Source organism: Corvus cornix, chromosome 5, assembly GCF_000738735.6.
Source record: "Corvus cornix cornix isolate S_Up_H32 chromosome 5, ASM73873v5, whole genome shotgun sequence".
NCBI classification, from domain to species: Eukaryota; Metazoa; Chordata; class Aves; order Passeriformes; family Corvidae; genus Corvus; species Corvus cornix.
In genome coordinates this window covers 9,519,588-9,537,930 of record NC_046335.1, presented here as the reverse complement: position 1 = coordinate 9,537,930, position 18,343 = coordinate 9,519,588, and the positions used below count along the sequence as shown (strand labels likewise).

The window sequence follows — 18,343 nt, the reverse complement described above, 5'->3', positions numbered from 1 at the left end:
TTCATAGTGCTGTGTCTGGATGGTGTACAGAGGGATTCTGACCAAAGATCCATCTTGTGTTCCTACTTCAGGTGCATGTAAAAAATAGAAGGGAGAGGGTGAAAGAACTTACCCCGAGGAGGTTTTTAGGCACATAGCCTTCCTTGTCATTGAGGCGGGCCCACCACCACTCCGTTTCGTTGTCATCCTTGCGCCTCAGAATAGTGATGGCATCGCCCTCGTGGAATGACAGCTCATCATTGTTTTGGGCTTCATAATCCCACAGAGCATACACCACCCCTTTATTCATCACTCCCAGCTTCTCCTGCACGCCTGTTAACAACACCAGATGGTAAAATAGCCTCTTTTTCCCCTCTGAGATTTTTACTATTGACACAGTGGCCCAAGTATTAGTCTCCTGTTAATAACATTTCATGAACAGTTTTCCATTATGAAATCCTGTCAGAAATTTAACTGCATGATAAAACCAAGTCTTAAGAATAATTCAGAGAACGAGGTTTTCTCTTTTATTATACATGCAATGGAAACTGCTTCGTACAGCAGGTCTTGTAGGGACACCCGAGGCTTTCGGAATTCACACAATGTCAGATATAACAGAGCCTTAATGAAGCTTAAATTCTCTGATGAAAACTAAAAAGTTGTCTGCTCCATCCAAGTGCTTTTCTTGCAAAATACATTTTAGTAACTAAGCACCTTCTGTAAGTTAAGTATTCATAAAGTGTATTTCTTTCTTTGTGTGATCTGCTAGAAATTTGTGCATCTGGAAGTTGGGAGTGTCTCTGTCAAAATACTTGACAACTCACTGTCAAAACCTCCCTGTAGAAGCATTTCCTTGAAATACAGCCAAATTAAAACTTTAAAAATCTTAACATTTGAAGGAGCCTGTGAAGTAATTCAGAACCCAGGAGGACTAAGACCAACATCACAGTGAAAAGATGATTCTGGTTTTAGCACTTTGAAAGCACAGGGACATGATGGGCCATATCATGAAGTCTGGGGCCTAAGCAGATGTTACACACAGATCAGAGGGACAAATCAGGATGAATCTTAGAAAAGAGTTGGTAGGTGTCACAGCTTACCATACAAAAACTGGGAACACTGAATATAACCTTCTTCCATCTCCTCACACTTGTCTGCAGCAGTTTCTATATCACTTATAGTTGAAGCAAAAATAGCTGCCCCAGATTCAACCAGTAGTTTACAGAGATGAACACTATTGCAAGAAGCTGCACAATGCAAGGGTGTCCTGAAATAAAGCAAAAAAAAGTGCATGTGAAAAGATAAGCTTCCATGAATCCTAACTTTCATCTTGCTATGTAGAGCTTGTCTATATTAAAAGAAGATTTTTCTTTGTGTTTATAGTATGTGTACGCATTGTCCAAAACCTGTCAAGCAGCTGGGGTGGATTTCAGGATTTACCTGAAAAATACCAGTAAAGCCAAGCATTATAAAACAGATGACAGGAAAACTAGTAATTTTCACAGCTTACAAAGCTGCTGGGTGTAAAAGGGTATTTTCCAGTAGAAGGAAACCTGGAAGGTAAAACAAAGGTGAGGATTCACATCCCCACCAAAGACTTCAGGAATGCTATGGCTACCTGTAAGGTGAGATTCTTCAAGAACACCAACATCTGTGGTGGGTTCTACCATGATGAAACTTAAACAAATTAACTTTTGTCATTTGTTATTTATGCTTTTAATTATTTCAGCATCTGAACAAGAAATGCAACTGTACCACTAATTAAAGCCAAACTGTAATCTAGTTTATGGTTTAAGCGTGCTTGCTTGGGAGCTGAACACACTGTAACCTTGCATTTGAGTTCATCTCCACCTAGAGCTTAGAGAATGCTCATTTACTGGGGATAAAGGGGAAGGAAATTGTTTCCAAAACAGGTCTCAACTCGATTTTGAATGTGCATCTAAATGGTGTTTCTCCCAGACACTAGGTTAAAAATCTTGACACTTACCACCCATCACTATCTGCTGCATTTACATTTACACCAAAATCGAGTAGGAACTTCACAATGTGGTGATGACCAGCACACACTGCATTATGCAAAGGTGTAATGCCTTCATCATTTGGTTTACTCGGATCATCAACCTGTTGAAAACAAAAAAAATAGTTCAGCACTTTCTTTTTCCTGAATACTGAATGAGGTTGCCATTGTTTAAAAGCTTACCTCATATATGATTCGTTGTACCAGATCAAATTCCCCCTCCAAAGAAGCATCTAGGAGGAGAGCCAAGGGATTGAACTTCACTCTCAAACCATGGCCTGTTCTTTCTGAGTTGGGTTTCTTCAAGTTGGTACGTTTTGTCTGAGTAGAGATGAAGGTTGGAAGGCATCATTTCAGGTTGTACAAGTATAAAAATTGTTCATTTAAGAATCTCATCTTCCTTAGATGATATTCAGAACTATGTAATCACTTCTATTTAAAAGTCTCTAAGTAGAAGGCTTGACACATTACTATATTTTATGTAGTTAAAATATGAAAAAGCAAGCCAATATAATTTCAAAGCTTCTAATTAAAGATAAGTGAGTATAAGGAATGAAGTATCTAAGTGAATGTTTTAAGCATCATCATCTTAATTGTATCTAATAGAAGCTGTGTATATTACTGGTGGATTATCTGAGACACTGTGAAAACTTTTGCTTAGCCTGGAAAGCACGACACAATTAAGCCGGAGTCTGTACTTAGAGGAATCAACGCCTTGAATTAACAGGAGTCTCTGCTGTAGATCAGGCCTGGCAAGTTGGGAGTTTTGTTGCAGAAACAAAAAGAACAGAACATGAAGCTATTTTATGTGACATTCTAGCAGGTGTTATCAGAAGCAGCATTTTTTTTTTAAGATCTGAAGCACATTTAAATGTGTTTCAAGAGTATTCTGAATGCCTTATATGTGTCCTTGTCACTTTCTGGGGGAAAAAATATCTATTATTAACTACAGCTTTTATAGAATGCTTTTAGTCTCTAGCTCTATAAGATCTGTTTTCACTTATGGTCCTATATAGGATGGCTATTTCAGTTTGGAAAATAAACCCTTTACGTTATGAATAATATTAGTTGCTAGCATATCCCATTCTCCCAGAAGTACCCTGGCCCTTATGCTCATGGAAAACCATATAAAAACCCTTGTGCACACTGCAGTCAAATTCTCAGAGGAATGCAAGGCTCCTACCTGAATCAAAAAGTGGAGATGAACCTTGGTTTCAAAGAGTGATATCACAACAACAAAGAATAAAATTCAGTTTTTTTCTGTATTTTTCAATTCTCCAAATGTGGTAGATTTTGGTAATGGCAAGTATTTAAAAGATTTTAGTGCAGCTGGAGGAGGGACTTTGGAAGCAATTCAGAGTATGTGACAAGCCCATCAGAAGAACATTTCTGCTATCACAAGCCAGCTGTGCTGCTGCTGGAGTTAGCCCTGGTCCATCTCTCCTCTAAGCTGAAAGGGCAAAAGGAGTGCATTTTCCCCAGAACAGCTATTTCAGCTTGCCTGCAAATTAAAAAGCTTCCCACTGACACAGCTTATCCTTAGTTTTATACAAATAGTTATCTTTGGAGGCCTGGACAAATTAAAAAAAAAAAAAAAAATTAATGGAATCTCAAATTCCAGAATAAGTTCTACAAGAATCTCCAAAAAGTTGAAAAATACATACACCTCCCATTACCTGTTTGCATATTTTCCTTATTAAGCAGCTAGAGTAGTAAAGAAACTAATCCATCAGAATTCTCCCTGGAACTCCCCTGGTTTTCTTTCCTTTTAATATCAGGAGATTTCAAGTGCAAAGATACTGCTGAGCACAAACTTACCATATTCCAGTTATGCTTAAACACAAAGCTAATTGTGTAGTTCACAAAGTTGTTCTTTTGCTTTGTTACTTACTGGAGGAAGTGGAGGAGGAAGAGCAGGTGGCAAAGGAGCTTCATCTTCTACTGGAGAACTGACCTCTGGCGTGGGACTGGGTGACTGCTCAGTAGAAGGAACTATAGCAAGATTGTTGTTGTTGTCTTCAGTTGTCTCAGGTGTTTGATTTGTGGTTTCAGTGCTTATCAGCTCCTCGGTAGCGGGAGAAGGTAATTCATTATCATTGGCATCTGACGAAGGGGGTGGTTCATCAGGGACAGGAACTGTAGGTTGCACGGGGATTGGTTCTTCAATATTGCCATTGGTGCTGGCGTTCCCATTATCAACGTCAGCTAGGTTGCCTATGAAGTCCTGTGGATTGCTTGGCTGATAAAAAGGAGCACTTTCTATCCCTCCAGCCAGGGTATTAAAGCGCTGGTACAATAATTTTTGTATATTTGGTCCACTTGGGCCCTCTGGCTCAGTGATGGAGCTGCGTTTCTTTAACGGCCTCGGAGCATTGGCCAGTTTTCTCCTCAGAGCCTCGAGGTCAGCATCGCTCTGATACCGTAGGGGCGAGTGCACTATAGGGGTGAGCTTAGTAGGACTAAGAGGACGGGGAATGTTTTCCACATTGCTGTTTTCAGTGGGTGGTGGAGCATTTTCCAGCTCTTGATCTTTTTCAGTGACCTCAGTCTGAGGCTGAGATTGTGGCTGTGAGGGAGACTGGGCAGGCAAAGAACCATGAAGGAATGGCAAGGGTGAGGGAGAGGTTGAACCAGACTGTAATACAGGCTTTCCATAAACTGAAGAAAAGAAAGATGGAAAACAGTGAAGAGCTGTTCTCAAATTACATAATAAAATATTTATAAATAAACTCTTGCTACTTGTTTGACACTACTACAGAAAAAAAAAAATGTTCTGGGGACTATCAAAACAGAAATAAATACTTACCTTGGTGATGCTGATGCTTCTTACAATTATAAGCTACAAGTAGCATCTGGACTGTTTTTCCTCTTTCAAGAGGAAACAACAAGAGGAGAAAAACTCTCCTATCGAGACTCTGTTTTTTCAACTTATTTATCAAAGTACTGGTAAAGTATCCAGGCTATATTGTTCCAATTGCATCTTGTTTTAAAAAGGTAAATCAATGCATAACCTCAAAAATATATTGAATGATTTTGCTCCTATTCTGCATACACAAAAAAAACTTTCCTCACAGATTTAGACAAGTTTTCCAAACCAATATGGGAAGCAAACTAAGCCAAACAAGTAGATCTTAATGGATTCCAAAGAAAAAAAAAAGCAAAATATATTCTACCTGCTTTTACCGACTTATTTAAGGTATTGTACACAGCTTGTTGGTAATTCTTTGGTGGTGTTGCTTGCTGAAGATACACTGAGTAGATGGAACTGGAGTTCACTGTCTGTGGCCCTTTTCTGGGAGACTGAGGTCTGGATCCTTTATCAGCGAGAAAAGGTCTGATTGCCACAGTCAAAGGCAGTTCTGGCCTGCCCTCTCCTCCTGGGAACAAGGGGGGACCGGAGGGTTGATACGTGGGGCTGGGAGGGACAGAAATTCTCTGCTGGATCTGCTGTGAAGAGCTGGGCTGGTGCATGTTGCTGGGAGGTGGGAGCGGAACCGGCCTTTGCCGATTTGCTATACTGGTGCCAGGTCTGGGAAGGCTGCCATCTTTCCTTCTTTCTAGAGAGTTTGTAGAACCTGTTCCTAAAGGAACTGGGCTTGGATAGGTCCCGTAGTTCTGAGGCAACTGCTTGCTTACACCAGGAACTGTTGGTGGCACCTTCCCCAGGTCAAGACCCTGTGTAAGAACAATAAATAGTATATACCATTTAATTAAATAAAGGACTTCTGAGCAAGAACATTCCTCTTTCAACATACCATACTAGCTATCTTGTGAGACAGCAAAGGATTCAATGTAAACAATGTGTGTTCCTTTATCACTAGATATGATTCTACCTGAGTTTATCACAGGATCCCATCATACCTCAGACAAAAGCCACTGTTTAAAGGCGCCTTCAGCTGTAACACATTCATATCAATTCAAAACTATTTGCATACATGCAAAGCCTGAATAACTTGTTCTGGATTCTGGATCTCAGTATCTAGTTGATAACATACTTGACAACATATACTGTCAGAGTTTACCAAAACAATTTAAAGACTAAATCCTTATTCTCTAAAGATTATAATCTTACAGAATTCATACAGTACTAGCGTAACAGTCCAGACAGACAACACTAGTGGACTCACTTAAGGATAGATTTAATAACTTCTTTTGAGAGATTTTTATGAGAAAAAAAGTACATTGAAAAAGTAATAATCTATACCAAGGAAAAAGACTAACAAAGATATGAATTAGAGAAACATGAAGGAGGGGGGAGAGGATTATGAGAAGCAAAGAGAGAAAAGGGGAGACTAGATATGTAAAAAACCAGGAAGGAATACAAACTACTAAAGGTAAAAAAACCCCACACATTTTAATGTGATAAGAACAGAAAGGAACAGATGAAATACAAAGGTAATTTTCTTTATGACTTTTTAAATAAACAGCAGCAGGGAAATGGAATGTATATCTAACTGAAGTGAGTTCAGCTATGAAAACTAAAGGTTCATAATTTCAGCAAAGCAGCTCTATAAATATATCGCAGATGAAACCCACCATCTTATCAGTACTTCCTAATACTGAAGTTGGCAAAGGCTGGCTGGATATAGTTCCTTGTTTTAAAGCAGTATCCATGCTTGATTCTTTCCAGTCTGTGTTGGAGATCTGAGGGGGTTTTACCACAGGGGCTGAGCTCTGTTTAAGTATCGGCCAATTTCCATCATTAGCTTGAAAACAGACAAAAATACTAGATTTAAGATAATCCATACTAGCATTGCAAACAAGCAAAACTACACATGAAATAAAACAACTTCGATTACAGTGGGATTAGTTTTATTCTAGAAGTGAGATAAATTAACGTTTGATTCAGAAATCAATACTGAAAGCCAAATCACTGCATACAATGTGCTGTTAACTACCCTTTAACACTCAAATTCCACTGAAAATTTCTGTGGAAAAAATGTAATTAAAATTTTGGCTTGAGTGTTGCATATTCTGCTATTAGAAGGCAAACAAACTCAGAGTAAAAATCCTTACAGAAACACTTCATCAACAGAATTCTTTGGGTACTATCCAGAGACACTGTCAAATTACACTAAATGTTAAGTCTGTGTAAGCCCCGAGTGGACTTGCTCCAAATTTAAACTATGGTTACCAGATTCATTCACCCATAACAGGATGTAAAAACTCCCTTGAACAGCAGGGTGGAACAAAAGCACACATTCCTTTGCTGGAAGTGGTAGTTAACTCACCTTTTGTTTTTCCTCAACACACTCACCCGATTAGAATTGCCTCAGAGATTTAATATTAAATACATTTATAAAGTCAGCTGACAACTTTAACTCAGCGTGAAGACACAAGTCATGGGCTTTTATCTTCATCATATGCAAAAAATCATACATAGCTGCACATAAACTGAGGCAAAATATCCTTAAAGAAGTCCTAGATGCATTGATATGTTACTTTATAAAGTGTGTGAGACTAGTTTCAGTTCTCTACATAAGCAAAAGAGTTTCAGTAGCCTAATAATTAGATATGGTTTACAATAACTAAATACATCCAATGTTAGAGCCTAAGGATTTGATCTGCCTTTAAAAGATTAAAATTCAGGCATCTCTTCCTATAAGGAGACTGGAGATCATTTCTCCATCCCCATGGCTTGTAATTGTTGTAGTGCAGCACTTAAATCAGCAAAGATGATGTGTAACAATTAACTTTACTACAGGATAGCAGCTAAAATGGAGGGGGATTGTGCACGTGTGGAGATTCAATGATATTTCTGGATCCCACAGTAATACAATATCAAATGAAAACCAGGTATTTAGAGGCCAAGTTTCCCATTTCAGTTCTAAGCCTCTAGAAAACAGAATCAGCAGAGCTATTTCTAGAATTCTCTGTCTAGTATAGTAGATAGTCTCAAAATAAGCTGCATAGGAACATTCTAACGAGAGTGATTTTTCCATCACCATTCTACTTTCTATCCATGAGCCTTACCCTCTTTGTTGAGTATCTCTCAAAACAGGATTAACACTTGCATATTTTTACACTGAGAATACAGTATATAGTCCAGAAATCACTTTTCGCACTTGCAAACTGTCGGGAAGCAAAGTAATGAGGCCCAGCTTTTAATACTGGCAACATCCAAGAACTGAAAATGCTGTGGGTTTTGTTTGTTATTGTTTTCATCATCTTGTTATCAGGAGCGAGACCAAAAAAGTGTCTAAGCACTTAGACCCTAAACAATGGCAAATTTTCCAACTATGCCACTGAATTAAATGTTTACTGTACAAAATACACACAACATTCTGTACCTCCAGTAAGGTTACAGTTCAGTAAAACCTTTGTTTTGAAGATCAAAATGTGTTATAACTGATTCATGCTGAACATGAAAGCATCTGGATCTGTAAGTTTAGTTATGAGGAAAGCACTTACAGAAACAACACCAAAAGACTTGACAAATTTAAACATCTTACCTGCAAATTCAACCCACACTCTTCTATTAAAAAGACAGATACACAAAAACTTATTGTAATCAGCATGTTTATGCCCAAATTTTGAGGTAACAGACTGGAAGTAAATTCAGATTCTCCCTCCTCTCTCTAACTTACACTGTGAGGGTGGGGAGTCAGTGGCACAGGTTGTCCAGGGAAGTTGTGGATGCCCCATCCCTGAGGTGATGTTCAAGGCCAGGCTAGATGAGGCTTTGAGCAACCTGGTCTAGGGGGATCTGATGCCAACACCCTCCTGACAAGGCCACGCCAGCTCCTGCTCTCAGCCACCTCACAGCCAACTGGTTCCATCCTCCCCTCCAAATGCACCCTCTTGCCTGTACCTGTAAACTAACACCCAGTGTACTTCAGCTCTCACCAGGCCATTGTGCATTTACATAAATAAGACAGGGACACACAGACACAAATGGTTTTGTGCATTTTCTCTGACTTCACCTAAAATTTCTGTAGGTCTGGATCCAGGATACTTACTATAGCAACTGAAGTACACTCCCAGTCCAATGGAAGGCAGCAAGATTCTGGGTATTGACTTGGACAGTGTGAGCTTTTATCCCAACTCTGGGGTCAGTGCAACGTGGAAACTTGAAGTTTTCCACAAAGTAACTCAAACTAAGCCTGTATTTTATACATCTACCCAATCCAAGATATACTAAAACACACTTTAGTGATTGCCAGAAATTTCTAACATTTTGAAAATTTTGAGGTTTTGCAGTGAAGAATACTCATCCCAGGTACACTACTCTAGTATTCCTGGGATGAATTTGCTGCAAATCTGTTTCCTTCAAAGATGAAAAGCAACTTCTCAACCATTTTACATTTCAACAGCATCTTCTACATGCCAAACCACAACACAAATCCTAAAGATGCTGTTTAATATGCATCTGTGTGCAAGAGCTCAGATGACCATATTAAAAACTGAGTTCTTAGCTAGGCAGAGATCTTCTACGGACTCACAGTGCTGGGTGTCAAACAGAGTAGGTGCCAGGCGGATGACATTGTGAACAGCAGACTGAAGAGAAGTGGGAGGTGACAGAATAGGATCCACTATTATGTCTAAATCAGAAACCTTCCAGGTGTCTGGAGATTTTTTCACACACCCACAGTCTGTCTCTACCGGACACACCAAGGCAGATCCAGTTACACAGAAAAAGAAAGAAAAAAAGTGGTGGAAAAATTATAACAATGACAATGGAGAAATTTAGAACAGGAACACTCAGATAATGAGAAATAAAAGCATGACAGTTGAAAAAAATTCTCAATTTCTTTTCTTCCTTCCTGGGAGCATATAAGCTTCTTCTTACATAAATCTATTTTACAGAACAAGTACCTTCAAAATAATAAATACAAAGTCAGTCCTAAGGCAGTATAATTATTTCTGTAATATTAAAAGTCCTGAGGTAGGTCTAGAAGTGGGTATATATATTTTGGGAGGTTGATATTACAAAATTTTGATTTTTGGTTGGTAAACTTAAAAGTTAGGAACTGTCCTTTTCTGTATGTGGAAGAAGGATCCACAAATCTGAAAACTAAACTGTTGCAAATCTGTACCTTCACCCTACAATTAAGTCATTCCATACTCTTGGGACTTTTCCATAAATCCACAGCGATGGGGTTTGTAGAGATTTTAAATACTTTTAGCTGATAAAGGTATTGCTAAATCACTAATACCAATGGGAAAGATTGGGGTCTTTTTTTTTTAAGTTCTGTTTGGCTAGTTTTACTTTCTGACATTCTTTTCTTCAGAGAGGTTCAGATTGTCTTCCCTCCATCTCTTCCTCCCCATCTGGAAAGCCTGCTGCAAATTTTGCTGGAATATTCAGTTTTAAGTACTTGAATGTACGTGAATATTGCAACAGCTTTCGTCTCCTACTCATTTTCCTTATCCCATTTTTAATCTCTCCTAGGATACCAGGTAAAATAAGTCCTGTGGTTAGACGAATGGGATCATGCAATTTTATTTGTATTATGCATATTTTCCTAGCTTATAATTTCTTAAGAATTCTGAATCTTCTAAGATATGAGCAGAGAGGTGGGATTTGCTAGAATTGAGAATTTCAGGCACAAATATGACCTGCTTCATTTAGTCTCCAATGCAAATTAAATAATAATTCTATTTTATAATGTAGATGGTATTATTACTGATGGGAGACTTGGGAGCCAATTTCAGAGACAAAGTTCTGGAGACTACTCTGGAAGGGCAGCTTCTTCACTAAACAGGGCAGAAACAAGTAAACAGCATCAATGTTAAGGTTATTCCATTTCAGAAATGCTTCAAGGGCCATAAACTCCCATATCTTAGACGGAGCAAAAACCTCCCATAGTTTTATTCTATTTTCCTATTTAGTCTCCTTCTAAGAAGTAATATTGTTATTATTTACTCACTAGCTTTACTTGACAAAAAGCAACATACTGTAAGTAGTTATTTATAATACAGTTTTCCACAAAGTTGATTTCATTATTGTATTCAAACACACGAACTAATTGAGAAAGCTATTAAAGACACAACATAGGATCTGTGAAGAAAATGTGCTCCTTTTAGGGATGTACCAGCCAGTAAAATTTCAAAGAAAACACTCGATAGCCTAAGTAAAATTCATGGAAAGAGGCAAAAATGCCACATATCAAATGACTTATGTCCAATTCACACAACAGTATTAACACATCTGAAACTTGCCTCTTCCACTACAGAAATTATGCCAACACTAAGATTGCTCCATTTCTTTATTGCCCCTTTTCAAACCGTATGTATTAATAAACATCACACAAGTACTTACCAGATTTTGATCTTCCATGTGTTGAGTTAGGAGCGATGGTGAGAGACTGTGGCTTAACTGGATCTACTGGAACAGCGTAAGTGCCAGCACTTGGAACTTGGATGTAAGGTCCTACTGCTGCTACCCTTCCTGAAGCACTCAAGGATGACTGGGGTGATGAAGTTCCATTAATACGATTTAACTGAAAACGATCAGACAAATTGAAACGTGAGTGTCCATTTAATCTAGACCTTGCTGCATGAACAGGGAGGTCTAAACTTAATTATCTAGAACCATGCACTGTAGCTAAGGCACCTTAATAATTAAGTTACCATGCTCTATGTTTCTACAAAAAGAGAAAAAAAAGTAGTAGAAAGCACAAATATTATTCCTTAAACTTAACACCTCAAAAATTCTTAGTCACAGCATATAAATCTCTTATAGACACCTTTATCTCTGTAAGGCCTCTTTCATTGTGCCTTTCTCAAGCAAATGGTCTAAAATGAGTTCTTAAATGATCAAATATGTATGGGTTGGGGTTTTTTAAAGCAATACCTCCAGCTAGTAATACATATGGAAATCCAAAATTCATCTCTAAAATCTTTTTGAAGGTCCAGACAACTATTAAGCCTAACTTTATCAAACCATTTATATTTTTATCCATTTTCCATACTGGAAGATCAGTATTTTATAAAATCCAATTTTTTAATGCATCCATGCTTTTAAACACGTAGCACACAGTCATACTTTCCTTCCTAGAAATATAAACTTTTCAGATTTTTAATATAGTCTTGTCTGTGCCATGAAGAAAAATGAAACATATTCTGTCTTACAGAAGTTTTTGGATAACTATGAGAAACCTTAAAATAGTTTTAAAGAACCTGCTACTCTTATTATACGTTCTTTATCTGTAAATGTATTACTTGAGTGGGAAAAAGTGAGATTCTATGTAGTTTTTATAGGCCCTTGATAAACTGAAGTGTGGCCCTTTTAACAGTTTATCTTACAGGAATGTTTTCTTTTTGACGTGCCTCAACTTTTTTCTTGTACAGTCGTTCGCGCAGCTCGTTGATTCGCTTGTCCATCATAGCCACCTCCATATTGCGTTTGTTTAGGAGCTCTTTCTGCTGCTGGAGCTTGGAGTTCTGCTCCTGGTTAAGCCTGTTACGGATCTTCAAAAACAAAAAAATGAAAAATAAAACCCCACTTGTTAGGGGACAGTTCTTGTTCTGTCTCTTGGCAAGTTGGTTTTTAATACAGTGTTAAAAAACCCAAAGCAACTTGGATCAACAACTTGTTCTGGTGTCTCTAATTTACGCTTACACACATCCTGTCAAGTTAGCATTTGCAATCATGAACAACTCTTGGAGGAAAACAGTGAAAAAATATCCTAAAAAACCTAGTGGATGCCTATTAAATACGTACAGACTGCCTCCCATTTATAGAAAATGGATTGAGGAATTAGGGATAAAGACATTTCAGAACTGAATTCTACTGTGAAAAACTAAATCACAGAAAATGTTTGTTAGAAGTTATGCTCACCCAAGACAGCTTGTCTGTCACGAAAACTGAGTGACACCAAACTTATAACAGAAACTCTGATTCTGTTTGCAGTTCCTCATGAGACTTCATGATGTCAAGCAGGGGTAACTGAACTGCTACTGCAGGGACTGGGCACAGATTTTCCTCTCTGCATGGGGACTAAACTGAAACCTTCACAGCGGTTTTCCAGTAGATGATGAGGTGGATTACCTTTATGGTTTAAATCAACCATGACACTCTTTATAATTATTTCTCTTGCTTTGCCATTGGCATTTTTTCATACCTTCAATAACTCAAACATTGTCTCAGTGTTCCAATTTTCATGGTAATGTTACAAGCAAAAAACACCTGAGGCAAATTTAAGTCTTGATAAACACATACGGGATCATTGTGAAGCACAAGAGAAAAATCTTCATCTATTGAGCATCTTAGTACTTAGAAATACTTAGAGAAATACTCAAAGGCAGATAGACATGCCTGGTATAAATGGGGAAGGGGGAAAGGGACCCTTATTCCTAATGCATGAAAACACGATTGATTGATTGATTTGTATGTTGTATTTGCTCATCTATATAAATGAGACTAATTTTGAAATTTAAATTAATTTTAAAATATTAAATATATTAGAGCTGTTACCTTGATCACAATCAAGTACATGAGTAAATAAAAAAAGCCCTCAAAATCCTGATACATTAGCACATAACTGGACAAAATTCCAATGTAAACTGAATATTTAATTACTCATGTGAGAGCTACACTCTAGACATAACAATCTTCTTGGAGGAGGTATTCATGCAGGGAATACTCTGTGAATACACTGCAGCTATATTGCACTATATAATGCAGGGAATATAGTGCAGCTTGTATTTTTGATTACTGTATTAAAATATGTTATTTTATGTATTTTATTTACACCAGACAATATAGCTACATTTTCACAACACACTTTTAAAATTACAGTAATGTCTCCAAGTTAAGAGGGCATCTAAGTGAGCTTGCTATACCCAGTTCAGTGCAAACTAGAAAAGTACCAAAATGAGTTTTAGAAAAAAATTTTTGAGAGAGATTAAAACAAATAATAGGTTATGTGGACATTCAGTATTTGAGGGGCTGAGAAGCATCCTTCAAAACACTTGCACACTTTGTATCATTACGTGTATAAGAAACAAAATCGTTTTTAAAGCTAATGAAGTTCTTTCTGAAAAAAGGCTGTATGCCAACTACAACCTCTCATGTTAACAGCATTCTAAGACACTGCTTTTGAGGTGTAACACAACAAATTGCCACTCGTAAGAGCAGTAATACAACTTTTAAAATCCACAGTTGTAATTCAAATAGCATCTTTTTGTTACTTACCTGTAGCTCTTGATACAGCTTTTTTAATTCTACTGCTGCAGGCCCTGTCACTTGTCCATTGTAAGACTGAAACCCATTCAGTTTCCCTTTCCTTAAATCCTCCAGCTGCTGAGTGAGCTGATCCACTTTTAACACTGCAGCCTGCAGCTCCTGCTGCTTTTCCTGGAACATGGCACTTATATGCTCAATTTCAGTTGCTAAAATTAACAAGATAAAAATAACAAAAAAATAATAAATAAAGCAGAAGTTAGTTTTTTTAATTCTACAAGTATTAACAAACACACCACACTAGCTTTACATTTAATATATGTATGCACCTATAAAATACTTGCATTGCAAATTTGCTAACAGCCATAGTATTTCCTAATAGTTAGAGAATAGACTTATTCTGACTTTGTTTGACTATGTAAAACTAACAACAAGTTCTGTCCCATACAAATTTCAAGGAAACACAGAATGTTTTTTTCTTAAGGGGGTTCTATCTGAAAACCTGCTTCAATGCTATACTGACTTATTATTTACTAGTCAGGCGGTGAACAGTAAATTCAATAAATTAAGAATTCCACATACACAGATTGCCATTCATCATCTTGCTGTAGTCCACTTGTCCTCTCATGGCACGGATTTTTTTCAGCTTTGTCTCTTGGGTTTCAACACGTTCTTTAAGTTTTTGAAGCTTTTCACTCTCAGAAACAGACTGCTGCTGGCGACGCTCTTGCTGCTTCAGGTAACGCAAACGTTGTTCCTGACAAAAGGAGGTTTTAAACACGAGGCACCTGTTACCCATTTATTTAAAAAAGCCCCCACCATATTAACTTAGAAAAACATATCACTTTGGTCAGGTTTTTTATTTCCACAAATCAGAAAAGGTTATATATTTCGTTGAAATATGCATGAGTCCTAGAAAAAACTCTTAAACATCAAGTTAACAAATCTGTTTTAGAGCACAGAATCAAAATTTTTTTAGACAAAAAAAATCATATTTACACAGATACGCAAATACAGCCCTAGTTAGAACACTCATTCAAATACATCTGTGATGCTTCTTCTAGCACTTGTTTTCTGACACTATTAACAGTTTTCTTGCTGTTGGCAAAATAGATTACCAGCACTGTTACCCAGCTTCCCAAAGATGATAAAATATGTCCAACAGAACATTTTGAACAAGATGACCTGCTGTAAAATAATGGTCCCGTTCTAAATAACAGTTCTTCTGCTGGGCACACAAGGAAAATTTTTTTAAAAAAACTTATTTCCATGAAGAAAGAGCAACAGAATCAGTACCTAGGTTGACTCCTAGGTACTCCAAGCATTGAAGGCATACTGTATACTATAATACTTTGAACAACATCAACAACATCAAAACCATTAAACCCCCTCCCCACTCTGCAAACATACTTAGATTCTTCCATATGCAAGACTTGGAAATATAATACTTGAATATTTATGAATTGGGCATATCCTCATCTCACACCACTATTACTGTAGTGGAGTGAATGAGCTACTAAAGGTGAGCATGGAGTTGAGCTTGTTCTGCCACAGATCATGAAGGGGGCCACACAAGAGAGACAAGTAAGCCCTAGCAATATTTTTATAGTGACACATAGGTTGTTCGAGTAGTATTTATGCTGAAAGACTGCATTGCCTAAGGTAAGATTATTCTGGTAAAATTATGGATTTCTCAAGCTATTTCTTGAGCTTAACTGAAGTAACTTAATGTGTTTTTCTCTATCCATGAAACTTATGCTTGCATATGTTCAAAAAAATTGGTCTGTATATAATTATTACCTTAGCAACCAACATTTGCTGTTGATTTTCAATCTGTTGCTGTTGTCGGGCAGCCATATCTTGCAGTTCAGAAAGAGTGAGCTCAACACGTGGATTCCCAACCTGCAGAACAGAAAATGTTACATGAATGTGTTGATGTGTATCAGGCATTCTGACCAGACAAGCTAAACCCCCACTCCTCAGAGGAAGATTAAAGGCTCCTCCCAAGTCCTCAGAGGAATGATGCGCACCTGTGAAACAGTGAGGAACATCAGAGCAGAAAGGAGGGGCACAGACCATGCAGAGGGACAGAAAAAGCAAAAAGTGGAAAAGTGGATGGAGAGGAAAACACTAAGAGACAAAACAAACAAGAAGAGAGAAAAGAGCCCTTATCTGACATTTAACATCTCTCTGTTCAGATGTTTGGTGGCACTGGCATACAGTCCTGGTAAAGCACATGAGAACACACATGCAAGCAGGTATTTTAGGCAGTACGAGAATCTGAAGCTTCTTTCCTTTCCTAATATTTTCAGCATAACTGTCTTGGCAGCTTAAACTGCTCATTCATATTTGCCTGGCACAGGACAAGACCACATGAGAACTCTTAGATAAAGGGTCACTAAGCTCACATCCAAAGATGGTGAAAATTCTGATAAACTGGGTACGAATCTGTAAAAACAGATGTCTGTAGAAGTGAAGCAAAGTAAAGCTGATCCCCTTTAGATAAGTAAGTGGCTATTACTTTGAATGAAATGCAAAGTATTAGCAAGGCTTTCTCACTCTTTTGCATTTCAAAACTAACACAAGCTACAAAATGAGGATAGAGACACAATTGATGGAAAGTCTTTAAAATTCATACCATGTGTGTGACCAAATCTCATGTGTTTTAAAACATGAATGCATTGTTTCAGTATATCCATAGTTCTATCAACAAATACAATTTATATTTATACACTAAATTACTTCAAGCACACTTTTTTGTATGCAATCTCAAGAGAGTGCAATGTACCAATAAAAATTCCAGAAGCTGACACTTGCTACTCAGAAAACCAAAACCCATAACCTGAGAATTGCAGGGTTTAACCACAACTTCAGAATTTCCACTGAAAGAAAATACCAGTCTTTGAAAAATTATGCTGCGAAGTTCAGAATAGCCCAACATCTGTTTCAAAGTATTTACACGTAATTCAGTCAATTTATTGGATCAATGTAAATGCTGGACTACTGCACTCTAATAATTCAGTAAACAATGTAGATTTTTCACCACATTACATGACTACACTATTAGTAAACCAAATAAAAGTTACATCACTTGCTACCCCCAATATAGTCAATACCACTGAAAAAGAAAACATAATTAAATATTTTGGATATATTGATGAATAAAACTGTTTCAAATGCTTATAAAATGGAATGAGGTTTGAACATTTTACAGAGATACAGAAAAAAAACCCCAAACAACCAAAACAACCCCGCAGTGCCCAAAATCAATCCCACATCAGATTACAGATCTGATCACACATCTGATCCCACAGGAAAACTGAATTAGCTGCTCTGCTTTTCTGGGCCCACCCTACTAATGTCCAGTGATGTATCTCCTGAAGTACTTGTACTTCACTCCCAGAAACATCTTGTTGACACCACAGTATCTCAAGCACTTTGAATGGCTTTTTTCATATTTCTACATCAAACTCCTACATAAGTATCAGTTCTCCAACCAGTGCACAATACAGAACTGTTTCTTTAAGCATCATTTAGGACAGGAAAATACAATTTGTTTTAAAGTAACTGATATTTTTTTTTCTACCTGAATTAAAATTTTATGCTGCTGCATATAATTCTTTAAGACAAAGACCTCAAGGTCAATCACTAAAGTGAGCCAGACTTGGATCACTAACTTTTAAAGCTGCTGCATCTTGGACACATGATATAGACATGTCAGCTAAAATGTTTAGATTAAGTTATTGCCTCTGTTTGAACATTTCCCACTGAATAAATTATGAAGTGAAATTATAATTCTTACTGGAAACAACAACTGAAATTCCTCTTACTAGTCAACAATAATGAAAAAATTTTATAGCAGAGAAGTAATTAAAAGAGGTGAAGTCCACTCAAGATACTAATTTTCTATTTCAACACAGGGAAAAAAATAGACCTTACTAGTGTGCACTTTTTTTATTAGCATGACTTATGCAGAGAAGAGTCCTTCCCAATCTTCTTTCAGGGCAAGTAACTTGTACCCACTTGTGGCCATCAAAAGAGACATTTATTATTAATTACAGACTGAAAGGCACTAATTGGCTAAGAAAGTAAGGAAGCTTCTCCAAGTGCCATCCACAAACCAAAATGTGCTTACTTGAGACAAGAAAACAACACAGAAACCAGATGCTGCTCCCAGAACATGTTCAGGCTCTGCTGACTTCAGTTGGCATGCCCAATTG

At 37.4% G+C, this 18,343-nt stretch overlaps 1 protein-coding gene across 8 annotated transcripts in view; it reads right to left on the bottom strand.

Moving 5' to 3' along the window:
- PPP1R13B (protein phosphatase 1 regulatory subunit 13B) overlaps nt 1–18,343 on the bottom strand; it is a 69,138-nt gene that overhangs the window by 2,291 nt on the left and 48,504 nt on the right. For 5 of the 8 annotated variants that reach the window (XM_039553335.1, XM_010395656.4, XM_019279839.3 and 2 more), the window contains 13 exons: nt 15,924–16,025; nt 14,706–14,880; nt 14,136–14,332; nt 12,245–12,409; nt 11,259–11,439; nt 9,439–9,594; nt 6,533–6,702; nt 5,170–5,671; nt 3,888–4,654; nt 2,180–2,317; nt 1,967–2,100; nt 1,080–1,246; nt 113–312 (listed from right to left, as the gene is read on the bottom strand). In XM_039553335.1, the coding sequence (XP_039409269.1) occupies nt 113–312; nt 1,080–1,246; nt 1,967–2,100; nt 2,180–2,317; nt 3,888–4,654; nt 5,170–5,671; nt 6,533–6,702; nt 9,439–9,594; nt 11,259–11,439; nt 12,245–12,409; nt 14,136–14,332; nt 14,706–14,880; nt 15,924–16,025 (3,054 nt within the window). The remainder of the gene's footprint in view (nt 1–112; nt 313–1,079; nt 1,247–1,966; nt 2,101–2,179; nt 2,318–3,887; nt 4,655–5,169; nt 5,672–6,532; nt 6,703–9,438; nt 9,595–11,258; nt 11,440–12,244; nt 12,410–14,135; nt 14,333–14,705; nt 14,881–15,923; nt 16,026–18,343) is intronic. The other 3 variants (XM_039553336.1, XM_039553337.1, XM_039553338.1) reach the window with 3 other exon arrangements.